Source organism: Sinocyclocheilus rhinocerous, unplaced genomic scaffold, assembly GCF_001515625.1.
Source record: "Sinocyclocheilus rhinocerous isolate Xijiao unplaced genomic scaffold, SAMN03320098_v1.1 scaffold697, whole genome shotgun sequence".
Classification (NCBI taxonomy): Eukaryota; Metazoa; Chordata; class Actinopteri; order Cypriniformes; family Cyprinidae; genus Sinocyclocheilus; species Sinocyclocheilus rhinocerous.
Window position 1 is genome coordinate 218,344 of NW_015664033.1, and position 25,957 is coordinate 244,300.

Sequence of the window (25,957 nt, forward strand, 5' to 3'; positions counted from 1 at the left end):
ATAGGTGATAAAATAAACTGCTGTCAGTGGTAATGAGCCATCTGGACCTAAATCCTGTAGGAGAGGATGGAGAAGATTTAGAGAACAGGTGTTTTTACATGACAGCACCTTAAGGTGTGGACCAGAATGTGGGATCACAGCCAGATGGGATTTGTCATCTGCTGCTTCAAATAGTTATCTTAATGTAACATTTTAACCTTAACCTTCCCATTAAAGTGCCCCTATTATGGGTTAACATTCAGACCGACTCGAAAATCAAGTTTTCCCAGGTCTGTGCGCAGCAAGTGGGCGGGCAATATGCTAATGTTTCATGTTGACGTCAACATGAAACTGCTTGGGATTCGATTTAAAACTTTGCAGGATGTTTTCATTCACTTAGAGCTGTGTTACACACTGCATGAAGGGTAATTTTCAAAAATCCATAATAGGGGCACTTTAATACAATTTTGGGGTGTTTGTGAAAGACTGTATGTTCTTGATACTATGCATGTGCCAATACTTTGGTTTTTAGCATCTGGGGGAAAAATGCAGCAAAAGCAGAAACAAGCAAGCGTTTTAGCACTCTAACACTCATGTCCTCACTTTCAAGTAGTGATTTGAAGAGGTTTTTCCCATTAAAACATCAGACCGAATCAATTTACACCAATAAATCAAGCTTCAATGCTACTTGTGAATTAAAAAAAAAAAAAAATTCTAGGAAAGCTGAATCAATACAGTCGTTCACAATACTCTGCATGTTAACTTTTTTAACAGTATCAGAACATATTAACATAGTATCAAACCCGAATACCATCATCAGTAGTCCTACTTATATGTACTTGAAAACTAAAACATAATAAAAGCATTACTGATGTGAAATCATAATGAAAACAATGTACTTCACTTTAACACTATATGTAAACAAAAGGTCAATAAAACCTTTAAAAAATATAATAAATTATAACATTATTAAACTCCTGGTCACAATGTGCAATGTAGACGTGTGAAGGCAAACATGTGATATGATGCACTCCCACAGACAAGTAGTAAAATGATCAACTTATTGTCACAGGACAGATCACGTCCAAACCCATAATTCATTCATTTTTTCCATCGATAAGTCAATGATGAACTAAAGACCTGGTCATTTATTGCAACTTTCGATTAGTTTTTGTATAATTTTATGTGAACCTTTGGCTGGTTCCATGTTGTGAAGGGTGAAGACATGGAAATATTCAGCACACCGGCACCAACTTAACATGATGTATCATTTTAGGTAAATACATGAATGTGAGAATCACCAATAAATCATACACCAGACCATTCTGGCTCATAATTGGATGCATTTTCTGCATTGAGTTTTACTCCGAGTTAATGTTTTAAGTAAACCGTATCTTTACACCACAATTCAAGACATTTTAACAGTAGTTAATCAAGGTCTAGGCCACCATTTACTTTCAGCCCAGCCAGTTCATAAGGTGCAACACCTTTGGCTCTATTTTAACCTTTTACCTGTTGCTTTTTTCCTAAATGAAACGCAGATGCATACAGGTGGACTTTATGTGGTGAAGGTGACGGGAAAAGAGCATGACGTGAATATTTGCTTACCCCATTCCTCCTCTGCCACGGGGTCCTCCACGACCACCTCTGTCAAACCCACCCGCTCCTCGGCCTCCAAAGCCACCTCCACCTCCGCGCCCACGTCCACCTCTACCATCCTGGCTATATCCACCGTCCTGGCCACCATAGCCGCCTCCTCCACCACCACTCATTGGCGGGGCATCCTGGCTGTAGCCTAGAATAGAAATACAACACACTGAGATTGAAATACATCATGTCTGCCTTAAACATTCCAGCCTTGTACTGCATTAGTACTTTGAAATAACTTTTTGAGTAGATATGTAGGACTTGTTGACACCATATAGTTTATCAGCTGATGTTAAGAGCTTTTTCTAATTTATCTGTATTGGTCGATTGGAAGTATATTGACCAATGCTGGAGAACAAACTGTGCATGCTCATTTCCTCTACTTTTACATTTAGATTACATTTGTTGTCATATAAAGGCTGGAATACACCACACGACTTTGGCCCAGATTTTTTTGCCCCGAATTATAGTTTGCATATTTGAGTTGACAGATTTAACAGAAAATCACACAGTATATGATGGCCACAGACTCTTGTTTTTTTTTTCAGTCCATGATTCTATCCAGTCAGAAGATATTAAACATGGTTGATATTTTGAGCTGACTGTAGTACACATTTTGTAACAAGATGCACATTTTTATGCGAGTTTGTGTTTAGAACGACTTGAAAATCTGGTAGTGTGAGATCCTCAAAGTCGGCAAGAGTACGATGCCTTGTGATTTAAAATTGTTCAGATTGTAAAAGTTGTGTTATGTATCCAGTCTTAACGCTTACTTAAAGTATATCTTTAAAAACACTAATAATTTAATAGCACTCTTAAGGCTGGGACACACCAAGCCGACGGTCGGGCGTCGGTTGGGATAGTTTGTTTGTTTGTTTGTTTGGTGTGTTCCACTCGTCGGTTCTCGTTGGGCTCACGTCAGTGGCAGTTTGCCCGATTCAACATGTTGAATCAGTGTTGGGGCCGTCGGCACGAGTGAGAACTCTGATTGGATGTTCGGTTTAGCGAATGAGTGCAGGAGAATTAAAGCGAAAGTGATGAAAACTAGTAAGTAAATGAAGGCGGCACAGACACAAGGCTATTCTAATGTTACGTGGTCTTTCACAAGCATTCCAATATGCGAATATTTTCATAACAACATGAGCCGCTTAAAATTATGAAGTTATCAATGTTACTGATATTCAAAATGATAACCAAGCACTGCTTTGTTTATGTTTTGTATATCTGCGTTTATTTCGTATATCTTTGTTTCGGTTTCTTCTTTTGAATGACGAATATTTACTATTGATAGCTGCTGATATAGACAGCTAACTCCTCTCACGCAGGTGCAGAACGCATATGTTAGTTTGCAGTCATCTGTAGTTTGAGCAGTGTGTGCAAGTGCAGCTTTTTGGTCCGACGCCACCGACAACACAGTCAGCTTTCGTCGCCACTAGTTCTTTGAAGTCGGCTTGGTGTGTCCCGGCCTTTAAAGGTATAATTCACCCAAGAATGAAAACTCTGTCATTAATTACTCACCCTCATGTCGTTCCAAACCCGTAAGACCTTTGTTCATCTTCGGAACACAAATTAGATGTTTTGATTAAATCTGAGAGCTTTCTGACCCTGCATAGACAGCAACAGAACTGACACGTTCAAGGCACAGAAAGGTAGTAAGGACATCGTTAAAACAGTCTATGTGACATCAGTGGTTAAACATCGTCATGCGCTGTGGTGCTCTCGTGAACGTGCGTCGAAGACTGACACAGAAGAGAAGAAATTGTTGAATAAAGTCATTATTTTTGTTTTCTTTGCACACAAAAAGTATTCCCGTAGTTTCATAAAATTAAGGATGAACCACTGAAGTCACATAGACTATTTTAATGATGTCTTTACTACCTTTCTGGGTCTTGAACATGGTAGTTACATTGCTGTCTATGGAGGGTCAGAAAGCTCTTGGATTTCATCAAAATATTTTAATTTGTGTTCCAAAGATGAATGAAAGTCTTACGGGTTTGGAACGACACGAGTGCGAGTAATTAACCCTTTAATGCCGTGAAAAACAGCATCGTCATGCGCTGTGGTGCTCTCGTGAACGTGCGTCGAAGACTGACACAGAAGAGAAGAAATTGTTGAATAAAGTCATTATTTTTGTTTTCTTTGTGCACAAAAAGTATTCTCGTAGTTTCATAAAATTAAGGATGAACCACTGAAGTCACATGGACTATTTTAATGATGTCTTTTCTACCTTTCTGGGTCTTGAACATGGTAGTTACGTTGCTGTCTATGCAGGGTCAGAAAGCTCTTGGATTTCATCAAAATATTTTAATTTGTGTTCCAAAGATGAATGAAAGTCTTACGGGTTTGGAACGACACGAGTGTGAGTAATTAACGACAGAATTTTCATTTCTGGGTGAACTATCCCTTTAAATGGAATATTTAGAAATTGAATGGAATTATAGTAATTAAATTGAATATTTATAAATATTAATTTTTTTATCCTGTTTATTATAATGTTATGATGCCTAAATACACTCGTTTTGACTTATTTTAGTCTTTATGTGTTTCATTTTTTATTTTAGACAAAATACTACAGAACCAAATTTCTTTTTTTGTTTGTTTGTTTTTTTCTATTTAATAGTCAATAAGGTCTGTGCTTAGAATTACTTTAGTTCTACAACATAAACAAATGAAGCAAATATTTAAGCCAAGTTGAGTTGCTTGTTAACAAGTTTCTAAAAAAGAAAAATGCCAATTCTATTCTTAAGTTTTGAACTACAAACTGAACAGCTCTATTTCCTATTACCATCAAATTCTATATGACAACGATTCTATATGCCGAACGAATCTCTCAAGCTCACCTCCCTGTCCGTACTGATTTTGTTGCCCATAGTTTTGAGCTGGAGGAGAGCTGTAGTTGGGAGATTGGTTGTAAGGCCCTCCTCCATGCTGAGTGGACTGGTGTTGCCCCCCGCTACCCCCGTATCCACTGCTCTGTCCTCCACTGCCCCCGTATCCTCCAGACTGACCCCCACCCTGCTGCTGCTGACCGTAGCCAGATGACTGCGAGCTGCTGCCATAGCTGCTGAAACACAAAATGGGTTTAACATATTCTACTCAATATCATCACATTCTGTTCACTAAAAAAACATTGAGCACAAGTATTATCTTTAACAAAACTAGCTTTAGACACATTGACATCCAGCTGAAATCTCACCTAGAGGCAGATGGAGGAGCAGACTGCTGCTGGTTATAGCTCGAATAAGAGGATTGCTGGTTGTAGCCTCCACTTTGAGCTGGAGGAGGCTGGCTGCTGTTACTGTAGCCTCCAGAGCTGTATGACTGACTGGACTACAAACTGAACAGCTCTACTTCCTATTACCATCAAATTCTATATGACAACGATTCTATATGCCGAACGAATCTCTCAGGCTCACCTCCCTGTCCGTACTGATTTTGTTGCCCATAGTTTTGAGCTGGAGGAGAGCTGTAGTTGGGAGATTGGTTGTAAGGCCCTCCTCCATGCTGAGAGGACTGGTGTTGCCCCCCGCTACCCCCGTATCCACTGCTCTGTCCTCCACTGCCCCCGTATCCTCCAGACTGACCCCCACCCTGCTGCTGCTGACCGTAGCCAGATGACTGCGAGCTGCTGCCATAGCTGCTGAAACACAAAATGGGTTTAACATATTCTACTCAATATCATCACATTCTGTTCACTAAAAAAACATTGAGCACAAGTATTATCTTTAACAAAACTAGCTTTAGACACATTGACATCCAGCTGAAATCTCACCTAGAGGCAGATGGAGGAGCAGACTGCTGCTGGTTATAGCTCGAATAAGAGGATTGCTGGTTGTAGCCTCCACTTTGAGCTGGAGGAGGCTGGCTGCTGTTACTGTAGCCTCCAGAGCTGTATGACTGACTGGACTGATTATAGCCCTGAGAGGGCGGCTGAGACCCATATCCTCCTATAAAACGACAAGGATTTAAATATGATAGCAAAAGATGGCCTATTCACAATATTTTCAGTTTAATTAGAGGCATTAATGAATAATACCTGATTGGGACTGTCCATAGCTGGAACTATATCCACCCTGATTATTAGCAGAGCTGCTCTCTGAGTTTTGGTTGTATCCTCCATAGCTCTGCTGGCTGTAATTTTGGCCTGAGGGTTGACTGTAACTCTGGTTGGACTGTCCTCCATAACCACCGTAACTGGGCACAACACAATGAAATTATTATTTTAACCATAAACGTGAGCAATCGTTAAATATTATGATAACACTTTGGGAAGGAGGCTTTAAACTTACCCATGGCTTGAGGTTTGGGCATAATCTAAAGGGGAAAGACAACGTTCATTATAGATGGTGGCTGTTTTTGGTAATTTATAAGTATTTGCAAGATCAAAAATCAGTCTACGTTGGCCTTTGGAAGATTATAGTTCACAACAAAATGAATTGTCATTATTTATTCCCCCATGTCATTCTAAACCTATATGGCCGTCTTCTGTGAAACACAAATAAGATGTTTGTTTGTTTGTTTTTTGGTCCATACAACAGATGTCAATGGTAACAGAATTTTTTGGATGAACTAACGTTATCCCCTTAATACAAGTAAACAAGCTCCCGTTTCTTAAAAGAATAACCGTCTCACTCACATAATTCATTAATGGTAATGGAAGCGTTCCAGTTTTGCCGCGTCAAGTGTATATGGGGTGTGGAGAACGCCAGATAGACCTAATTAATCATATGTAACATTATTAATTTATTGAAACTGAATTTAAATCGATGTACAGTGGGTTCGGTGCAAATATAGGTCAGCAGAACAAGCCAGTTAAAACTGAAAGCGCTGCAAACAAAATGGCGGATGCCGACATGTTCTTCCGTTTTTCTTTTTCACAAATTACGTTCATTATAGATGGTGGCTGTTTTTGGTAATTTATAAGTATTTGCAAGATCAAAAATCAGTCTACGTTGGCCTTTGGAAGATTATAGTTCACAACAAAATGAATTGTCATTATTTATTCCCCCATGTCATTCTAAACCTATATGGCCGTCTTCTGTGAAACACAAATAAGATGTTTGTTTGTTTGTTTTTTGGTCCATACAACAGATGTCAATGGTAACAGAATTTTTTGGATGAACTAACGTTATCTCCTTAATACAAGTAAACAAGCTCCCGTTTCTTAAAAGAATAACCGTCTCACTCACATAATTCATTAATGGTAATGGAAGCGTTCCAGTTTTGTCGCGTCAAGTGTATATGGGGTGTGGAGAACGCCAGATAGACCTAATTAATCATATGTAACATTATTAATTTATTGAAACTGAATTTAAATCGATGTACAGTGGGTTCGGTGCAAATATAGGTCAGCAGAACAAGCCAGTTAAAACTGAAAGCGCTGCAAACAAAATGGCGGATGCCGACATGTTCTTCCGTTTTTCTTTTTCACAAATTAAACCATAAATGTATCAAATACGTCTATCGCTTGTGTAACATGTACAAAACATCACTAAATGTCCTCACCACGCGCGAGTGACCCAAAAAGAAGATTTGCGGAAAATTGCGAGGTGCGTTTTGCATCAGATGCTGTGTTTAGGCAATGTCAATAGCGACTATAATAAAACGCGAAATCATATTGCACTGAACAAATCTTACCATTTGACGCCATAATCGCGCTTGAAATCGTTTTAGAAGCTTATGCAGAAGACCAGTTTGAGCAATGTCGCACAGTCACCTTCGGTTACCAACATTAACTGCGCGGAGGCTGACGCTGTTGTGTCGGTTTGAGCCTGTAGCCTGTAGTGATGTCACACTACCATCCATTCGGTTTTGGATGTTTACAGAACATTTAGACTACCATTATACAGTAAACGCGTGCAATTACACATTTAAAACCACTTGAAATCCAGACTTAAAGATGAAATATGTATAAGAAATCAACCCTATATGGTATGCATTATGTTCTATGCATGAATTTTGTTTTTTTATTTTCAAAATACATTTTTATTACATGAAATAATTTCAATTATACAAATCAAAACAGTTTTTGGGGGGTGTTTAGGATAACGTTGTCATATGGCAACAGTGTAGGCCTACCACAATGGAAAATGGCCAAAAAAGTAGTTTTTCTATTAAATTATGATTTTTCTTTTTATTTGAAATGCACATTTCTTTTAGAAATTGATGCACCCGATCTTCATTTCCATCCAAATCTGCCACACACACACACACATACAGACAGATACACATGCACACACACACTCATCGTTACAGTCAATGAAGGTTAACTCATCCTCATTGTCATCACATGGAAGAGCCAACTCTCTTCCTATTGCCCTTTCCGTGAAATATTGCTCTATTCATTTTCTGAAAAGAATAAATAATTTTCTTATTCATACATAAATACAACTATACTTCAATAAACACTTCAAATAAATAAATAACTGCAATCATTACAGTAAAACTATGTTAAACAATGTTGATTTGTGAATAAAAATTACTAACCAAGATATAAAAAAATATATATAAAAAATCCCCCTTGAGAAGAGATGTTCAGAAATTAGGTTAACGGAGCAATTTCTGGAGCACTTCAACAGGTGTCCTCCATGTGAGAGTGACTGTGGGAAAAAGTGTTTTGGAGGAACACTCAAATGTCATTTGACTTAAAAACAGCACATCATTGACTACCTTAAGGCCAGCCCTTTTAATTACCATATTGCAATATATTGTATTTTTTTTTATTTATTTTTTTTTCAGAATAACAAGGAAATAAGTAGAAATTAATTGTTGTCATATGGCAACTCTGTACCTTAGAGGGTTAAATCTTTAGGTATGTGTGAGTCCCAAATAGTATATGATGCTAAATGTCTAAATGTAAATGTAAATGTAAATGATGCATTTAAAAAAAAAAAAAATCATTACAGTAAAACTATGTTAAACAATGTTGATTTGTGAATAAAAATTACTAACCAAGATATAAAAAAATATATATAAAAAATCCCCCTTGAGAAGAGATGTTCAGAAATTAGGTTAACGGAGCAATTTCTGGAGCACTTCAACAGGTGTCCTCCATGTGAGAGTGACAGTGGGAAAAAGTGTTTTGGAGGAACACTCAAATGTCATTTGACTTAAAAACAGCACATCATTGACTACCTTAAGGCCAGCCCTTTTAATTACCATATTGCAATATATTGTATTTTTTTCAGAATAACAAGGAAATAAGTAGAAATTAATTGTTGCCATATGGCAACTCCGTACCATAGAGGGTTCATCCCTTTTTAAACACTCTTTAGAGCTGCTTTATGTGTTTAACAAAATACATTCTGATTCTGGTTTTAATTCTATTTCCGCAGAAGCACATTCTGTCTTGGGCAGCAGGTGGCAGTATAATCTCACTTACAGGTTCTTGGGTTTAGCCATACTGTACTTCACTCATGCAGGTAATATTTTGGTACCTACAATGGCATTACATTCTAAATGGGGGGGACAATAAATGTATCCTATTACAAATACACATTCCCCTGTTTATCTGTGGGTGTGAAACAAACCTACGTTTTTTGTAATCATTCTGTGTATATTCGCAATTTCGCCTATGTATAAAGTAAAAGCTCAAAGCACTTTGCAATGGTTATAACTGTGCATTCTAAAAATAATAAACATCAATAAATAAAAACACAGCAAAAGGGAAAACACAGGTAGCATTCTAATTTAATATAAATCTTAGAATTATTTAAGAAGTTACAATACTGTTACTGAATGCATGAGTGAAAGCAGTGGAACACACAAAGCTGTAATGTGCAATATTATGACTTATGCAATCAAATCAATTTGATTTTTCATTACAAATAATCAATACAAGAAATACAAAATGATATTGTATTTATCCTGTTAAATAGAATATTGGCATTTTACAGTGTTCTGAGGTCTTGGTGACATTACTGCATAACTGCATAAAAGAAATCTAATTCACAGTAACAACAGTATATAGATCTGTGCTTAGGAAGGATCAGATAGCCAGATCTCTCCATCATAAACATGTCACATATTACATTATTATTAAAAAAATAATAATAATTTGCAATACCTCTGAAGCTTTGCACTGGGTACATTTTGTGCCCCACAAAAGCATTCCAAACATGGCAAATCAATGCCACACAAACAAAACTTGCGGTGTTTCAAAACTTGACTTTGTGTTTCACATGTACATTGCATATACTTAACTAATATACTATCTCCACAAAAGTACTAATGCAAAAGAGAGGCCTAGAACCAGAAGCGTTTGACTTTCACTCTTCTGAGCGTGACCGAAAAAGTGAGCTTCTGGAACTGTGGTGCGGATGAGGCTCGCGAAGCTTGAGACTCTGGAATAAATACCTGGCCGGTTCTTCTGAGCACACCCAAGTCCAAAACTTACAACTCCCACTTGAATCCAAGTCCCACTGCCACCAGAACAAACCAGAGGGCCTCCAGAGTCCCCCTGTAAGGGACAAAAAAAATGTCTACATGGTAGGATAAGTCAGTACAATGGCTGTGTGCTAGTATCACATACCTGACAGGAATCCTTGCCTCCCTCCATGTATCCAGCACAGATCATGTCTGATAAGATGTTGACTGTTATTAAATCAGATGACAAAATCTGATACATTGACTGGCAGGAGGACTGGTTGATAATGGGCGCCTGCACTTCCCGTAGCGCCCCGACTCCCCCGAGGGAAACTATTTAAAGAAAAAACAGAGCAAACGCGAAATACAAATAATTACCAAATGTCCAAAACATTGTTAAACTAACATAACATAAAATAGGGAATAGATCTGTGATAAGCTAGAAGGCTTTGTCTGGACATTGTTTTTTCTTTTGTCGAATGATCGCTATATCATATATGTATTTGCTACTGACAGAAAGCAGTCTTATCTTTTATCTATCAATAAATTGATCTTTATCACAATTTGTCTATGTGTACTGCGTTAAGCTAACTGAGACTTGTTATAGCACTTGTATATCATATTGCTCTTTTGTTGATTTTGATTGCTTCCATTGTCCTCATTTGTAAGTCGCTTTGGATAAAAGCGTCTGCTAAATGACTAAATGTAAATGTAATGTAATGTAAATCTATCATTTCCATGTCAAATCATTTTTATCTTTTCCATGCAGCAGCAATGGGTTATTTGCATAAATGCAAGGCATCAGGAAACTTTTTTTCCTCTCTGGAGGACAATAAATAAATCTTCTGGATCTTATATTATGCTCTGGATTGATTTCAGAGATGTTGCAAGGTGTCGACATTCTGACGTGTTGTCGAATATACTGTTCATACAAAATTTCTATTACGATTAGGATGTTTGAGGGTCAATTTGACCTGCCTATTTCATCCTTGAAGGCAGCTGTATAGACTGTAAATAGAAACGTTTTTATGTATTTCGTAATGTCAGCGTCTCAACTACCTTCTGAGGATATTTACATTTATACATATGGCAGCTGAAGAAACTTGCACGATACATTTTTATCAGTTAACGTGTGTTCAGTTAGCTGGAAACTGAACCCATGATTTTGGTGTTGCCAACAACATGCTCTACTGTTTGAGCTTCAGGAAGAGACACAGAAATGTTTTAAAGGGATGGTTCACTGGGTTTTTTCTAGGATTGATTGTGTTTATGGGGTGCAGTCTAACATGTGTTAATGCTTAGTTTAAAAAAAACGCATTATTTTTCACATAATTTACCTTTATTCCACACTGCTCTGTCCCTTCTCTGAGAAACGGGCTGATCTTTTCCTGTTTTTATGAAGCCCCGCCCTCAGAAATAGGTGATGGGCTCTGATTGGTTAGCTAGCCCAGTGTGTTGTGATTGTCTAAACCGCCTAATGCGTGTCTAAATGTCCCGCCCCTCACCTCGGCGGCATGTGCTCCGGTTGTATTGTAAACAACGGCGTCATTAATATCAGTTTGAGCCCGATTTAGAAGCAGAGGATATTATTGAAGAGGATCGTGCAGAACCTGTGCAAGCATGGCTTTTAATGGTAGGCCTATGTTTTTTGTTTGTTGTTGTCTCATACTTTTAGATATGCTGTTATTTGTAAATGCTACTGCTTATGTTAGCTTTTAATATACGGTTTTATCCTGATTAAAGCTTTAATACAGTACGGCAACTGCACGCGCGTCCATGCCCCTTTAAAACAGCTACAATACGGTTTATAATATTTACATTTATAATATTTACATTTTTAAAAAAAAGTACAAATTATTTCTAAATACAGTTTTAAAGACAGTTTTTTTCGTAATAGGTGGGAAGTATTATTGTTCAAGATTTGCTGTTTTTTTTTGTGCAGATTTTTTGTTTAGTTTGATTTTCATAGTGTGATTTTTGGTCAGTTTGACCCAACCCTAAAGATCTTCACCAGATTTGGAACCTACTGTTATACAAGTAGAAAAAAAAAAAATCAATAGTTCAGTGAAATAAATGTGCTCTACTCGTTCCTCTTGCTTTTTAACTATTTCTCCTCCTCCTACCACTACAGAAATGAAACGGAAATCCACTCCAAAGAAAGAAATCCACATCCTTTGGCATGACTTTAAACAGTAAAATCGGTTAGTTTCCCCTTATTTCTTTTATGATGCACTTACCACCCTCCTGAGTGTGTCCCCAGCCCGTGACGTAGCATAAGGTTCCACTTTTGAACTGGAATCCAGCATATGGCAGACACACAGGCTGGATCCTGTCTGACCAGGTGACCGGAGAGCGCAGCTGCACTAAGGCTACATCTTTGCCCTCCTGAGGGGTCGAGTATCCTTCTGGAACGACCACTCGCTGCACCTGACTGACCATCTCAAACTGGTTATAGCCATTGAGCAGATGGCGTCCCATGTACAGGCGATACGAAGACACTTCTGAGGGGCTGAGGATAGAAGATAGAGAACATTACCTTCTCTATAATCTACACTGTCATTGATGATATGATAATACATACTTAGGAAAGCAGTGTGCAGCAGAAAGGACCCAATTTTTTGCAATTATGGATCCACCGCAAACATGGCCTTTGGCTCCCAACTGAATGTCCACTTGCCATGGCCATGCCCCTGCTGATGCTTCAGCTCCTCCCACGATACGTTTCCCTAGCAGAGGCCTGCCGCACACTTACGTGAACAGGTCAGAGGAGATTTAGTGTACATGCACAGTAGAGATTTCCTTAACACAGTAGAGATCACACCTGCCCTACAACACCCCTAGAGTATCATTACATCTTCTCACTATATTAATGAGGAGCTACACAAACAGATGCATAAGGCTTGAAATTGTGAAAACTGTTGTGGGTAAGGTTACAAACGTAAAGAGAAGGAGGAGAAAGTTTATAAATGTCAAAGACGTGATGCTCTTTTTTTTTTCTAAATCCACATCTTTTTTAAGCTATTAAAAATGCATGAAAATGAAATTCAAACAAAAATGAGCTTTCCTTTACTGTGATGAACATGTTTTGACTTTGTGTCATTTGGATTATCATTTGGATTTAATCTTTTGGATATGTAAATGAGGCTTTAAATATAATGCAAGTCATTTTGGATAGAAAAAACATCAGCCAAATTCAATACAAAAATATTTTAGCATAACATTTTGTTATTATTTAAAAAAATAAAATTAAAAATAAGAATCAATTTGAAATAATATAGTCACAGTAACTAGGGGTGGGAATCTAAAATCAATTCCAATTCCAGAATCGGATACTTAAGGTCTGGAATCGGATACTTGTTGTAAAATTTACATTTCAATTCCACCTATCAATTCCTGTGTGCGCATCTTTTATTTTTAGGTGGCGAAAAGGGGCTGTTAAAAATGTATTTGTCTTTGAATCATTCATTTAAGAGATTCATTCAAAAACAGTGATTCATCCAGTAATGAAACAAGTAAATCTTGAGTGAGTCATTGAATCATTCCATGCATAAATTCAATGAGATTTTGTTTAGCTTTTTTCTTCAAAATCATGAGAGAATTACAACTTCCATTAAAAAAAAAAGTCTAAATTTATCCAGAATCGTGCAACTACAGCTCTTAAAGGCACAATACGTAAGATTTTTTATTAATATATCCAAAAACCACTAGAAGTGTTATATATTTTGAGAATGTTTTGCAAAAAGAGACACAGAATAAAAATGTTTGATATCTAATGTTTGACTTTTTTTAAATCACATTGGATCAAAACTGGGAATTGATAAGAATCGGAATTGGAATTGATAAAATTCAAACGATACCCAACTCTAACTGTAACTGAAATGCTTTTTTTTTTTTTTTTTTATAATAGAAAGTTATGTCTTATTCGGATTAAACTGAGTAGCCTTTAAATATTATTCTACCTTGAAAAATATTTGAAGACTTCTGTGATTGAAATAAGTATTTGGTGCCAGTATTTTAGTACTTAATTTAAATAATTTTCTTCACTTCTAATCATTTTCTTAAATCATTATTAAAAAATCGTATTAAAACAACATGAGTACAAAGATTACATTCCGAACACGACACATTAAAAAAAATCTTTACAAGATTTCTTCTTCATCTCAGATATCCTAATCTTTCACTGACCCATAAACTGAAAAATAATTACCTTGTGCCACACATGTTGACAGACCTGAAGTTTTTAAGACACAGAAAGACAAATTATGAATTTAATGAATGCATTTAATCAAATAGTAGACATTTACTACACCCTATAAGACTTACCTGTTAACATCAAGACAAGGAGCTGTAGCCATGAATCAGTCATTCTGTTCAGTTGGACAAGTTTCTGTTAATAATCACGTTAATGAATAAACTCATTTGCCCTTGTGACACTTGTTGGGCTAGCTCTAATTCAACAAAAAACAATCAACATTGTTATCAACAGTTAGGTCCAAAAACTTACTTGTAATGTCAGAGGTCCAATATTCAAAAAAAATAATCCAGTCACATATATTTGAACAATAAAAAAATCGACTTAAAACGTTTATTTTCTAACGCACAAGAAAACGTCCTCGAGCATCTGAGGACTCTCACCGAGCCAAGTTAGAGATTTGTGATGCCTCGCTCTGAGAACGAAACATATTCGTATCTTTCCGACATTAATTTAGCCTACATTTACTGAGAGCTGAAGACAAAGAAGTTGATGTGATCGAGAAGAAAGAAAAGAACAGCGAGTGAAAACGCAGGAATCTTCACTTGCCCGAGAATACGTGAGAGTACCTGTGCGTTTCTACCTGCTGCCAGCGTCCAATCACAGCGCGCCGTCTCAATCTCCTCCCAAATAATGAGCCCGTTGTTCTCTGCAGAAAGAAGACTCGTCTCGCACACAGTGAGTGAATGGAGGAGAGCAGAGTTCCTGCTGTAGGCCTACGTGTCGCTCGGTTAGATTGAGATTATTTTTTGGTAATAACGAATTTAATTTTGAGTAATCTTTTCTGAAGCCACACAATAGTATTTTGTCGTCGTTTATCTTACGCTGTTTTACAGTCTGAAAAATGTTTCATGTTCAAAATACTTAAATACAGGTTGTGTTTTTTATTTATAACATCTTGTAACAATATTTTGTATATTTAGATACAACGTTTACACTATTACTTAAATCATTAAACATGGTTTTTAGTAAAACAACAGTAACAACTAATTTGTCATTGTTTCACTACTACAGTAACCATATTTTAATCACTGTATTCACATTAAAACCAAGGTTATACAAATGACTGGTTATAAGAAGTCTGCCAAAAACACCATGGTTACCTTGAAGCATCTAGAACACATAATTTACCATTTTATTTAGATATAATAAATAATCTTTATTAAATAATTTGCCATTAATAAGAATGAAACCGTATAAGGTTCAGTATCAGTGGTATAAAAATCCTTTAAGTATTATTGTAACTAAGTTATTGTCCTCAAGCTGAAGGGTCAGTCATTTGACCCTCTTTATCTTATATATATATATATATATATATATATATATATACATACACACACACACATCTTATTCTCAGTACAGTGTATATAGGGATCAACTTTCACCTAAAAGCCAGACAGGTGCTTTATGTGAAACAGTAATTCCATACTGCCAAATGAATAATTCAGCATAATGTAGCTTGACTTTACAACTTTCTTCTTCCAAAAGCCATGTGAACATAAAGGGGAGTCTGGTATAATATTAAACTACCTCACAGAACACTGAACTGAAGTAGGCCTACCATACTGATGCACTAAAATGTTAATTTGTAAGTAAAGATGACTCACAAACAATGACATGAATATTACTATTCATTTATTAAAAAAAAAAAACAGACTCATTACAATGCGAATGTACAATCTTAGATCTTTCCCTCTTGGAGAAAGTATATGCTTATATTTAGGTTAGCGGTGAAAAACATCTTGGGTGAAGGGGCAGTTTCACTCTCTTCATTTTTGCGACGTTTACTTTTTAGGGAACTTGGCCTGCTTGTGTTTGGGAGGAGCCCATTTCAAACAATGTGTGTCCACTGTTGAAACAAAATGTAAATGTTTAAACTCTTTAAAGCATGTTAACACATATATAAAGCAAGGGATAGAACAAGGGGCAGATCTGTTACCTGTTATCGGTGGTTTCTTGTACTGGGCACTTTTGAGATGCTCCTCTACAAGTTTTGGTGTGACACAGATGACATGTTGACCTTTCCAGTACTTGACCATGTTCAGAGACTGTAGTGTGCTGATGATGTCACTCTGAGTAATGCTTGTCATCTGACTGTGGGTGGGTGTAGACATTATGCATTAGTTAGATCTCTTCATCAAAGCCGTGGCAGTTGACTCTGCATGCAACCTCATGCATTTGTTTACATGCAGGTTTGTTCTTGTATTTGGGACTGGATGTGTACCTGAGGTCTTTGATGGACAGCGTCCCTCTGAAGTCTCGCAGAATCTCTAGTAGTACCCAAGACCAGTAACTCCTGTAGCTCAACTTCCCCAAGTCTGACAGAGGCTTCTCTGGAGACCCCACCATCCTCTCCAGCTTAGATAACTCATAACCTGAGAAGAATATGACACAAGTTATCGGTGTATATGCTTATAACAGAAGGGAACATCTGCTGAGAGGTGAATCAGGGGTGAAACCTACTGAATGCAATTAGAAATTTTCCATATCCTCTTCTCTGGTATGGAGGAAGAGTGAGAATACAAGCGACATTGTTCCCATCTGGAGACTCCTTCTCCTGCTCATCAAGAACACATTGTTAATCAAGATACAAATAAACAAGATACGCTGTAAAAACAAACCAAAGAAACACTTTACCTTAGAGAAGTAACCCACAATATGTGCTCCCTGTTTGTTGACTTCAGTGAGGATGTAGAAGATGAATGGCTCTACATCAAAGTAAAGTGTTTTATGATCCAGAAAAAGCTTTGCCAGGAGACACAGATTCTGACAATAGATCTACAGTGAGAAGGACAGTGAGAACAACAAACTGTAGGAAAGAATTACACCCGCATAGGAGTTTGAATCTGTCATAAAATGATTTGTTTCTATGTTTCATTTTAATGGCAGGTATGACCTGACTCACCTTATGGTCCTTCCCATCAACCTCGTACACTGAGATATTGTTTCTGCGATAAATCTCTTTGCCTGGAGGCTGACGCCACTGACATTGCGACTGAAACAGGAGCCATTGAGGGACAAAGAAGTAAAACAAAAGACTGTATAAATTCAATGAGAACATTAACCTTACTCTGGGAAGCCAGAAATGCTATAAAACTAACACAAAAACACACAATTTAAAATCAGCTGATCGACAAAGATTTTTGCACTTCCAGCTCCACTGTCCTGAAGTCAGTGGGTTTTTTGAATAGGCTTTTCGTTAAAGGCCTGAATTAAGGTCTAATACATACACAATCTATTCTACAACATAAAATACATCAGTAACACACCATTCATGATTTTTTAAAGCTTTTACACATCTTAAAAAAGAAGGCTGCAAATAAGTGCCTATATGGGACTACAGAGGTTGCTGGAGACATTAAACAGGAACATTAATCATGCTAAAAAGGAAAACTCATCTATTCACTAGTCTGCTTTTGCAGTCTTCTTGTGTTCATAATCACACTTCTGCAAGCCATCTTAACTAAAACGTTTCAAGATTTTAAATAAAGATTGAAAGAGTTGTCACAAACTCAGTGTTGGTGAGATAGAAGTCATCCAGCTGTGGTGTAGTTTGCTTAGAGCTTTATCTTTTTATTTCTGGTGATTGTATTTACACGTAATTCATAAAAGTTGTTCATTTGTGAAGATTATCTTGATGAACATGTCAGAATCATAAACTTTTGTTGGTCACAGAGCTTATTTTCAAAAAAAATTCCATAATCGACTGGAAAAATCCTGTTGATTTTTCGTTGACAGAAGAAGGGTGATGCTAACTTCTGGGTTGGCCTACAGAAATACCTCATCACTGCTGCACTCTATTCCAAGCCATTCAATTCATTAGCACAGATGTATAGCACCCCCTATGGTTTAATAACAGACGTTATGTGTGCATCAACAACAAAACCATTGTGTGAACTGACCAGGTGGTATCTGAAAGTCTTCTCATACTTCATATACTTCAGGCAGTATTCACAGATCCAAAGTTTGGGCTGTTTTCCATAGTCCTCAGGGAATGGAGAGAAGTACCATGCATCAATCTCAAAGTTTCCAATCTGAATCTTGTCCACATATTTTACTTTTGTGATCTGAAAATAAAAGCAACATTTTTTATAAAAATGAGAAAACGGATACACATAGTTTGTTACTGATATTGATGTAAAACTCCATATTAAGCATTGCGAGAACGCAAAGCAGATTTTTTAATGCAAATGTTGCCCCCTCTTACCGCCTCATGCTCTTTCTCCAGGGCTGCCGTAGTGGGGTCCATCTCTGCATAAGTCTGAAAGAAGAAAAGAAGCAGTCAAATAATCACACATTATCATAGTTGCTATCAGACTGATGTGGCCTTCCTCAGACAAAACACTGATTAACACTGTCATTTAGATGTGCAGAAACGTGATGACAGGTACCTTCTGAACGTGGTTAATCTCGTCATGTTTACGCTTCTGGTTTCGGGTGATCTTCCTCTCTGGCTGGTCCACAAGTTCACCTCCACCACCACCACCACCTTCCTCCACACTCTTTCTCACGGCGTCTTTCACAGTCTTTGTCAGGGCCAAACGAGCCTTTCCAACCCACTCATCTAAACGTCTGTTAACTGCAAGTGACAAAAGAGAGCTTGTGCTCAGTGAATCTGTAATACACAAACCTGTAAAGCATTTGTGTCAGCCATGAATGATAAGGCAGTTTCACTCACATCCAACATAGTGGACATAAAACTCTGCTCTGCCTTCCTGCTCATTCAACCTAGACTGAATAACCTCTGCTGAATCTGAAAGAAAAGTAGAAAACAAATGAATAAATAAAGAGTATGTGCATACACATTTTGGGTTTGCATGGGCTGTCGCTTATGAATTTCTCAATCATATTTTCATAACAATAATGAATAAATGATAATACATAATACAGAATTTAACCACAAATGGCAAATTAAGTATTTCTGAAGAAAATATCATAATAAACATTATCCGTTATGAGCTTACGCCATGTTGTGTCCGCACGCTGACACAGATAAGTCTCCCCGATTTCTACTGACACCTCCTGCTCTCTGCCGCCGCCGAGCGACATTCCATCCCCGGAAGGCGGCGTACTCGAGCCCGCGGCTTCTCGTTCTCGATCAGCGGCCTCCGCCTCATCCTCTTCCTCGCCACTGCCGTTTGATGAACATGTTGCTCGCGTTCCCGTCTCCAAGCTTCCTCGTTCGGTTCCAGCGTGACCAGCGTCTATTTCAACGTCCATTCGCTCTTCTGAATCGCAGTTATCGTATGAATTGTTCAAGTTTGGGTGGCGATTGTTGGACATCGACATCGCCACGCCAGCCATCTTTGTCCATTTGTCCAACTATTAAAACATTGCGCACGCAGCGTTGACTCGCGCATGCGCAGTACGAATTTAGTCCTGGTCTGTTTTGTGTAGTAGTGCTAGTGCCACTGTTTTGTTTCACTTTTATATATAATATAAATATTTTATATAACGTATTTTAACAAGAACAAACACATAATACTAGCCTGTGTGAAATGCGCAAGACTGTACTATTCTGCATCAGTACAAACACGTGCAGGCGTTGCGCGTGTTTTGCTTGCTTGAGTGTTTCTGCATTATATGAGTGGCTTTGGAATATAAATCGCTCGCCGTTTCAGATGAAAAAACGCGACTTCTATTTCTGAAAATATCACAGTTAGGAGATTTATAACGAGTGGTTCCCTGCATTATTACAGCAAAGCGCGTGATTAAAGTACTAAGCCGCTGCAATAATGCTATTAAATTAAAGATGATGTACCATAGAGCAAAAAAATGAACAGTAAAAGTAACAAAAACTTGTAAAATACATTTAATGGGCATAATTAAGTGTGAAAATAACAGAAAGATATACAGTCAAACCAAAAATTATTCAGAGACCAGATATAATTTTTGATATTTTTTTACTAGTGGGTGCAGGACACTATAGTTCATTTATGTAAGTGAGGATAGCAAAATAAAGTAAACTGTGACAAATCATACCCAAAAATTCTTCATACAGTGGACTACCAGTAAAATTGATACAAATTTGGGTCCAAAAATTATTCAGACCGAGTCTGGGAAAAAACATTGAAGTTGAGGTTTGCATGAAGCTGGATAACAGCATGCCCAGGAGACTACAGGCTGTCATTGAGGCTAAGGGTTGCCCGACAAAGTATTCATAGTTGTGTAAATACTGTCATACTAACAGCTGTCTGAATTATTTTGGTTGATTGTAATCTATTACATACCTTTCTATCAGAATTATCTAGCATTATCAAGATGAATTTGTTCTGACACAGTTTAACTCTGAGTTCTTGTCATGTTTTATTACCATTTTCTAAACTATAACGAATAAACTGTGATAATGTGAGAAATGTTGAAGGTGTCTGAATAAATTTTGGTTTGACTGTATCTATTTGATAAATGAAGTTAACCAACTAACATTATACATACCCTTTTGGTTTCTGTACCCAATATTTAAAAAATGTACAAATGCAATAAAAATATCGGTATCGGTACTCGGTATCGGCAAGCACTAAAAATAAAAGTATCGGTATCGGGCGAGTACTGGAAAAAGTGGTATCGGTGCATCCCTACATAATACATTTTGATAGGTTTGTTAAAATTGTAATTATTTATATATCCCTTGTGTGTGTAAATATTACATATATATAAAATGTATGTATATTTTGATATATATATTCTAAATAAATTGTTTTGGAAAAAGTTAAGCATCATTGAACTTCCGCAGTGGTTAGACTCCTTCCTAATTGCAATGTCTACTCCTTTATTTTCACTAACAACAATGACGAACCCAAGAGAGGAAGGAAAAACATGGGTCAGTTTACTGCTTGTGGAGAATTTTATTATAGACACTGACATAATGATGGTACAGCTGGTGAAACTGGGAGGTACGCTTGTTCCTCTGCCTGTAGCTCCCCTCTCCCATTGTCAGAGCACTCCCTCTTTCCTAAATTCTTTTTCCACTCTCTGATGCAAACCCCTCCCACCACCTCTAAGAGCCCCGCCCCCTCTGTGATGATGCCTAGCCCCTCCCTCTCGGGCTCTGTGTCCTCCTCCACGGTGGCCAATGCTTCCAGAAGTATCCCAGTGACTGGGTCCCTTGAAGTTCCTCTCCTGCCAGTGTCCATGATGTCGTCCGGAGCCACGAGCGCCACGCTTCCATCCTCTACCCACATGTTCTCTTTCTGGGTGTCCTTCCTGTAAGATTGTCTGAGTCACATCTTTTGAAATAGACACTTTTTGTTGGCTCACATCTTGTCCACAGTTGGATTCTGCCGTAACCTTCTCTTGAGAAACTGTTTTTTCTTCTTCATTGGTCAAAGGCTGCCTGAGCTGTGTTATATTATCACGGAGTTCACATTCCTGTCCTTGTGCTGTACTTTCTCCCTGTGGTGTGGTGTTCAGTGGGCCTGAGTTGACATGACTAATCTTATCAGAAGAATGCATGAGCCTGCCCAATCGTTCTACCCCAGGTGTAGGCATCGTGTGACGTGCTGATCCCCCTCTTCCGCCTCCTCTTCCTCTGCGACCTCTCTTGAAGTCACCTTGCTGCCTTCTCTCATGAGTGCACGGGCGCTGTGATTGGCCCGTAGTGTGATGACTTTGAGAGACTTGGGTTGCATCGGTGGAATCTTGGGACGAGGAAGAGAGTGACTGAGAAGATTCGGCACCGGAGGCATCCGTTGCAGGAGTGTCAGAAACATTAGCTGGAGCCTGAGGAAAAACACACATCCCACATTCATTTATTTATTTAATTTTTAATTTTCTGCCATTGAGAACTCAGGCCATGAACACACTGCAGCTAAATACGATCATCACTCCTGTTTATGAACTGAGAAATCAAAATTACCTTGATCTTTTGATATTTAAGATGTCACTGTGCTATAAAACATTCTGTAAGTTTCAGAACTTAAAACATTCTCGTTAGTCTAAAAACAGCTCATATTAAAGCCAATCTGCCAAAACTACAGGTTTTAGAATGTGCCACGCTATGATGTAATAGTGTGGCTAAACTCCGCCTCCGCAGGAGAAGATCAACACCTGCTTCTACATCACTGCCTGTTTAGCCCCGCCCACCGGTTTGCGCACATAGTTGGTAAATGACAAGAGCGGCAAATGCAGGTCTACGCAGAAACAAAATGATAAACTTTATATGATGAACTTTATTGTTAATGAAGCACCAGACCAGTAAGAACGTGTTCCTTTGTTTACTTCATTTTACCACGGATTCATTTACAAACAAGGCACAATTTGACGCAGAATTTTCAGAAAGATTGAAACTAAAAGACGATGCTGTGTTGACTATGTTTTATTGAATCCGATGTCGTACCACACAAGCGTGAGTAACCGTTTTCATTACGTGATCACAATTGCTTTGTCTGATTAATATGTACTGAGTATTTATGTATTTTTAACCTAAAAAGCGTCCATCTATGATGAATGTACGCTGTCAAACATACACAACTATTAGCCAATCACAGCAGTGGGCGTTTACTTCCGAGTCTACAATCCGCCACGCCTATTCAAACAGAGCGTTCAGATGAGGAGGTCAAAACAGGACAGAAAAAAGACTATTACTTCTAAATTATGATGTTTTTTGATGTAAAAATCTTGAACATCATAAGTGGACCTCAGAGAATGGTATCAAATTAAAAAACAAAGGCAGTTCATGACCCCTTTATTGCTAAATTATGTTCCATCTAGGATTTACCTCATTAATGTGAATTAGGAATCTATTGGACTCTGCTTCGGGGTCAATAACTCCACCCTTTTCCTTCTGCCGTTCCAGAACCTTCTGGAGGGCTGCCCATTTCTTTTTAAATTCCCCACCCATGACTGCATCGTCCTGCTGTGTGTGAAGGAATAATAAACACAATGTTCATGTGTGTCCACAGCATGTGACCAGTGATACATGAGGTGGCTGAGCCTTCCAACTACACATCCTGGCATAGTCAGCTAACAAGAGAGACTGCACACGGGACAATGATGTACTGTTTAAAAAAAAAAAATCTACTGCTTGGCACAGAACACAAGGGTGACATTGTCCACTTGACATTTCTAACAATGACAAACGTCAGGCCAGTTTAGCTTGACTCAACTGCTAACACCGTATCCACAGAGAATGATACAGTGTGTCTGAGTGTCTTACCTGTGTGAAAACTGGAGCAGGAGAGGAAAGGAGGGCATTCAAATCATAGGTGAGAGGCTCTCGACACACGGGGCAAACAACAGCTAACTCCTGTTAATGAAACGAAAAACACATAATATATCAAAAAACCCTTCCTTTTATTCAAGCTCACCTCACTGCCTTTTTATGGACTGCAATTAGTTAAGCTTTCACAGTGTAACACTGAAGTAAATTATATAGTAATAATAATAATGTAATACACAAAACTGTTGACTGGAATTTATTTCATACCAAATGAGTAGCATTTTGCTTGAAGTAAGGAAAACATATGAAAGTGTACAAAAAGAAGCCACACCTCTTCTTCCGTCCTGTCTCTGGTTTTATCCTCCTCCAGCTCCCTCTCACGGTCCTTCAGCTCCATCTCAGAGTGAGTGATGTAGCGGCCAAGACAGTGAGAATGGAAATAGTGATAGCAGCTGGTCTTAGTGAACACTTCCCCTTCCTATGGTTTTGAAAGAGGAGGAACAAGCACAACAACATTTACAATTTTTACAAACAGGCCACAAACCACACTAAGTGCATGTTACAATGAAAACACCAAACCTTAAAGCCATACAGACAGATGACACAGTTTCCATGGGGAATATTGCTCTCAGTCAGGATCTCTTTGGCTCTCTGTGAATATGATATAGAGAAATGGCTTGAGACAAACACATGTTAGTAGGCACATACACTACCGTTTAAAGATGTTTTGAATGAAGTGTCTAATGCTCACCAAGGCTGCATTCATTTGATATAAATGGCAGTAAATCAGCAATATTGTGAAATATTATTCATTTAAAACAACCGTTTTCTAATGTAATATATTTAAAAATGTAATTTAATCCCGTGATGGCAAAGTTGAATTTTAATCAGCCATTACTTTTAATATGCTTATTTGCTGTTTAGGAAACATTTCTTACTATTTTCAATGTTTGTTATGCTACTTAATAAGTGATGAATAGAAAGTTCAAAAGAACACCATTGATTTGAAATAGAATTTTGTAACATTATAAAGGTCTTGACTGTCCCTTTTGATCAGTTTAATGCATCCTTACTGAATAAAAGCCTAAATTTCTACAAACATCTGAACAGTATTGTAATTTTGGACTAAATAAGGAATCCAAACCTCTATGAGCTGATACAGTACAGGTGTCCCGATACATGACTCTGCCTCCATCTGCAAACTCCTCTGTAAACTGAGAGAAAAATAACACATGAAAACAATGGGGGGGAAAAAGTATACAGCTGAACAGGACATTTTAAAGTTTTAAAACAGCAGTTTCTAATAATAATCAAACACCTGAGCAGTTTATCATCCGAGAGTCCACGTGGATTGTGAATAGAGATGCAAGGGGATGAATATGGGTACTGGAAGTGAATAAAAAATACTCTCAGAAGACCAACAGGGACACAAAGTTGCCAGTAAAGAAGTACCATTACCATAGTCAAATATTATAGCAATTTGACCAACAAACCTGAGAGTCCAGATCCATTGTCAAAGTAAGACGGACAAACTGAGACAGACAGTCCTCCGCAGTGGAGGGATAGAGCACCAGACTAACTGTCCACCCTCTAAATGAGAGATTTGACATATTTATTTTTGTACGGTTTAATGATACAGACTTATTATATCTCAAGCAATTTATGAATAACTAAAAGAGCAATAAATGCTCAAATATTTACCCCTCATCTCTCTGATCAACACTGAGCTCATCCAAGTAGATGGACTGCAGCACTTCGATTTCAGACAGGACACTGTGGTGTCAAACAGATGTGAGCTGAATTTCGTGTAGAACTAGCTTCATGTAACAACACTGAGTATGGCACATCAGATGGCCAAAAGGGCCAAAGACAACAACTGCAGTAACACACTTGGCCATTTGTTTACTTAGATATTGACAATCTAACGTCTGATCAACTAACTATGGATTCTTTATGTTAGCCTCGGACCAAATTATTTTCTTACATACTTTTATACGTATGTAACGTTACTATTAGTTTTTTAAACGGTATGTACTAGTTAGTCACCTGTGACAGCTCTCCTATATCGTAACCAATTGTGGTCTGTAATTCAAATAATTTAAGTCTAACAAATGAGATATTTTCAGTTCATATATCACACAACTACTGATTTATATGGGAATTCATAATAAATATACGTTTCTGACAGTATTTACCAGCAGCCCAATACTCACGCGCACTCGGCAGCCATGTTCGCGGTGACGTCACCCTTCCACGACATCGGTCAGCTGACACAGAGACCTCTTTTCTTTATTTGTTCTGTTCCTGCCTTTCTTTATGTTCATAAAAAAGCTATTTAAATGCATCTTTCTCTTTTAACAGTCATTGTCAACTTTTTTTTTCTCTTCTCTTCCATATGTTCAGATGACATTGGATGTATTGTTGATACATTATGTGTAATGTATGCAAAGTTGTATTTCATTAATGTCATCTCTGAATTGTTTGCAATAAAAAATAAATAAATAAATAAATAAATAAAAAAAGACACAGAGCGGACTATAAAAAAATATTATTCATTT

At 37.7% G+C, this 25,957-nt stretch overlaps 4 protein-coding genes across 8 annotated transcripts in view; all 4 read right to left on the reverse strand.

Annotated features, from left to right (window-relative positions):
- LOC107729526 (RNA-binding protein FUS-like) overlaps positions 1-7,424 on the reverse strand; it is a 33,408-nt gene extending 25,984 nt beyond the window's left edge. The window contains exons 1-8 of one of the 4 annotated variants that reach the window (XM_016540069.1): positions 7,264-7,424; positions 5,916-5,940; positions 5,663-5,820; positions 5,399-5,573; positions 5,043-5,263; positions 4,823-4,889; positions 4,467-4,690; positions 1,588-1,774 (exon numbers count right to left, since the gene is read on the reverse strand). In XM_016540069.1, the coding sequence (XP_016395555.1) occupies positions 1,588-1,774; positions 4,467-4,690; positions 4,823-4,889; positions 5,043-5,263; positions 5,399-5,573; positions 5,663-5,820; positions 5,916-5,940; positions 7,264-7,276 (1,070 nt within the window). In that variant the 5' untranslated portion in view covers positions 7,277-7,424. Of the gene's footprint in view, positions 1-1,587; positions 1,775-4,466; positions 4,691-4,822; positions 4,890-5,042; positions 5,267-5,398; positions 5,574-5,662; positions 5,821-5,915; positions 5,941-7,263 lie in introns of all 4 variants that reach the window. The other 3 variants (XM_016540070.1, XM_016540068.1, XM_016540071.1) reach the window with 3 other exon arrangements.
- Positions 7,425-9,782: 2,358 nt separating this feature from the next.
- On the reverse strand, positions 9,783-14,546 carry LOC107729501 (serine protease 33-like). Its single transcript, XM_016540039.1, has 7 exons — positions 14,495-14,546; positions 14,314-14,377; positions 14,198-14,221; positions 12,572-12,737; positions 12,228-12,499; positions 10,157-10,323; positions 9,783-10,084 (listed from the first exon to the last, which is right to left on the reverse strand). Exons 2-7 carry the CDS (start codon positions 14,354-14,356, stop codon positions 9,836-9,838), a joined length of 921 nt encoding a protein of 306 aa, XP_016395525.1. The 5' UTR covers positions 14,357-14,377; positions 14,495-14,546; the 3' UTR covers positions 9,783-9,835.
- A 1,369-nt stretch (positions 14,547-15,915) lies between these two features.
- kat8 (K(lysine) acetyltransferase 8) lies at positions 15,916-19,588 on the reverse strand. The gene is made up of 11 exons (XM_016540038.1): positions 19,207-19,588; positions 18,921-18,995; positions 18,634-18,821; positions 18,450-18,503; positions 18,145-18,309; positions 17,148-17,237; positions 16,880-17,020; positions 16,706-16,799; positions 16,467-16,617; positions 16,182-16,336; positions 15,916-16,091 (listed from the first exon to the last, which is right to left on the reverse strand). Exons 1-11 carry the CDS (start codon positions 19,544-19,546, stop codon positions 16,027-16,029), a joined length of 1,518 nt encoding a protein of 505 aa, XP_016395524.1. The 5' UTR covers positions 19,547-19,588; the 3' UTR covers positions 15,916-16,026.
- A 1,489-nt stretch (positions 19,589-21,077) lies between these two features.
- Positions 21,078-25,653, reverse strand: rnf25 (ring finger protein 25). Of its 2 annotated transcripts, XM_016540036.1 has the most exons (10): positions 25,613-25,653; positions 25,101-25,172; positions 24,893-24,989; positions 24,718-24,785; positions 24,544-24,613; positions 23,979-24,050; positions 23,731-23,877; positions 23,397-23,486; positions 22,959-23,096; positions 21,078-21,961 (listed from the first exon to the last, which is right to left on the reverse strand). In XM_016540036.1, the coding sequence occupies exons 1-10, from the start codon at positions 25,627-25,629 to the stop codon at positions 21,176-21,178; spliced, it is 1,557 nt and encodes a 518-aa protein (XP_016395522.1). In that variant the 5' UTR covers positions 25,630-25,653; the 3' UTR covers positions 21,078-21,175. The 2 variants fall into 2 exon arrangements, with proteins under 2 accessions (XP_016395522.1, XP_016395523.1); XM_016540037.1 differs by lacking the exon at positions 22,959-23,096.
- Positions 25,654-25,957: the final 304 nt, after the last annotated feature.

Excerpts from the sequence above, each read along its gene's own strand:
- rnf25 (XM_016540036.1), bottom strand. Across the intron at positions 24,990-25,100 it reads GTTGATCAGAGAGATGAGGG|AGGGTGGACAGTTAGTCTGG; the intron begins GTAAATATTTGA and ends TCTCTCATTTAG. Across the intron at positions 23,487-23,730 it reads GAGACAGGACGGAAGAAGAG|GAGTTAGCTGTTGTTTGCCC; the intron begins GTGTGGCTTCTT and ends TTTCATTAACAG.
- LOC107729501 (XM_016540039.1), bottom strand. The coding sequence starts at position 14,356 with ATGACTGATTCATGGCTACAGCTCCTTGTCTTGATGTTAACAG. Across the intron at positions 10,324-12,227 it reads GGGACACACTCAGGAGGGTG|TTTCCCTCGGGGGAGTCGGG; the intron begins GTAAGTGCATCA and ends TTCTTTAAATAG. Across the intron at positions 10,085-10,156 it reads GAGGCAAGGATTCCTGTCAG|GGGGACTCTGGAGGCCCTCT; the intron begins GTATGTGATACT and ends TGTCCCTTACAG.
- kat8 (XM_016540038.1), bottom strand. The coding sequence starts at position 19,546 with ATGGCTGGCGTGGCGATGTCGATGTCCAACAATCGCCACCCAAACTTG. Across the intron at positions 16,337-16,466 it reads CTGTCCATCAAAGACCTCAG|TCAGATGACAAGCATTACTC; the intron begins GTACACATCCAG and ends ACCCACCCACAG. Across the intron at positions 16,092-16,181 it reads CAAGAAACCACCGATAACAG|TGGACACACATTGTTTGAAA; the intron begins GTAACAGATCTG and ends TTGTTTCAACAG.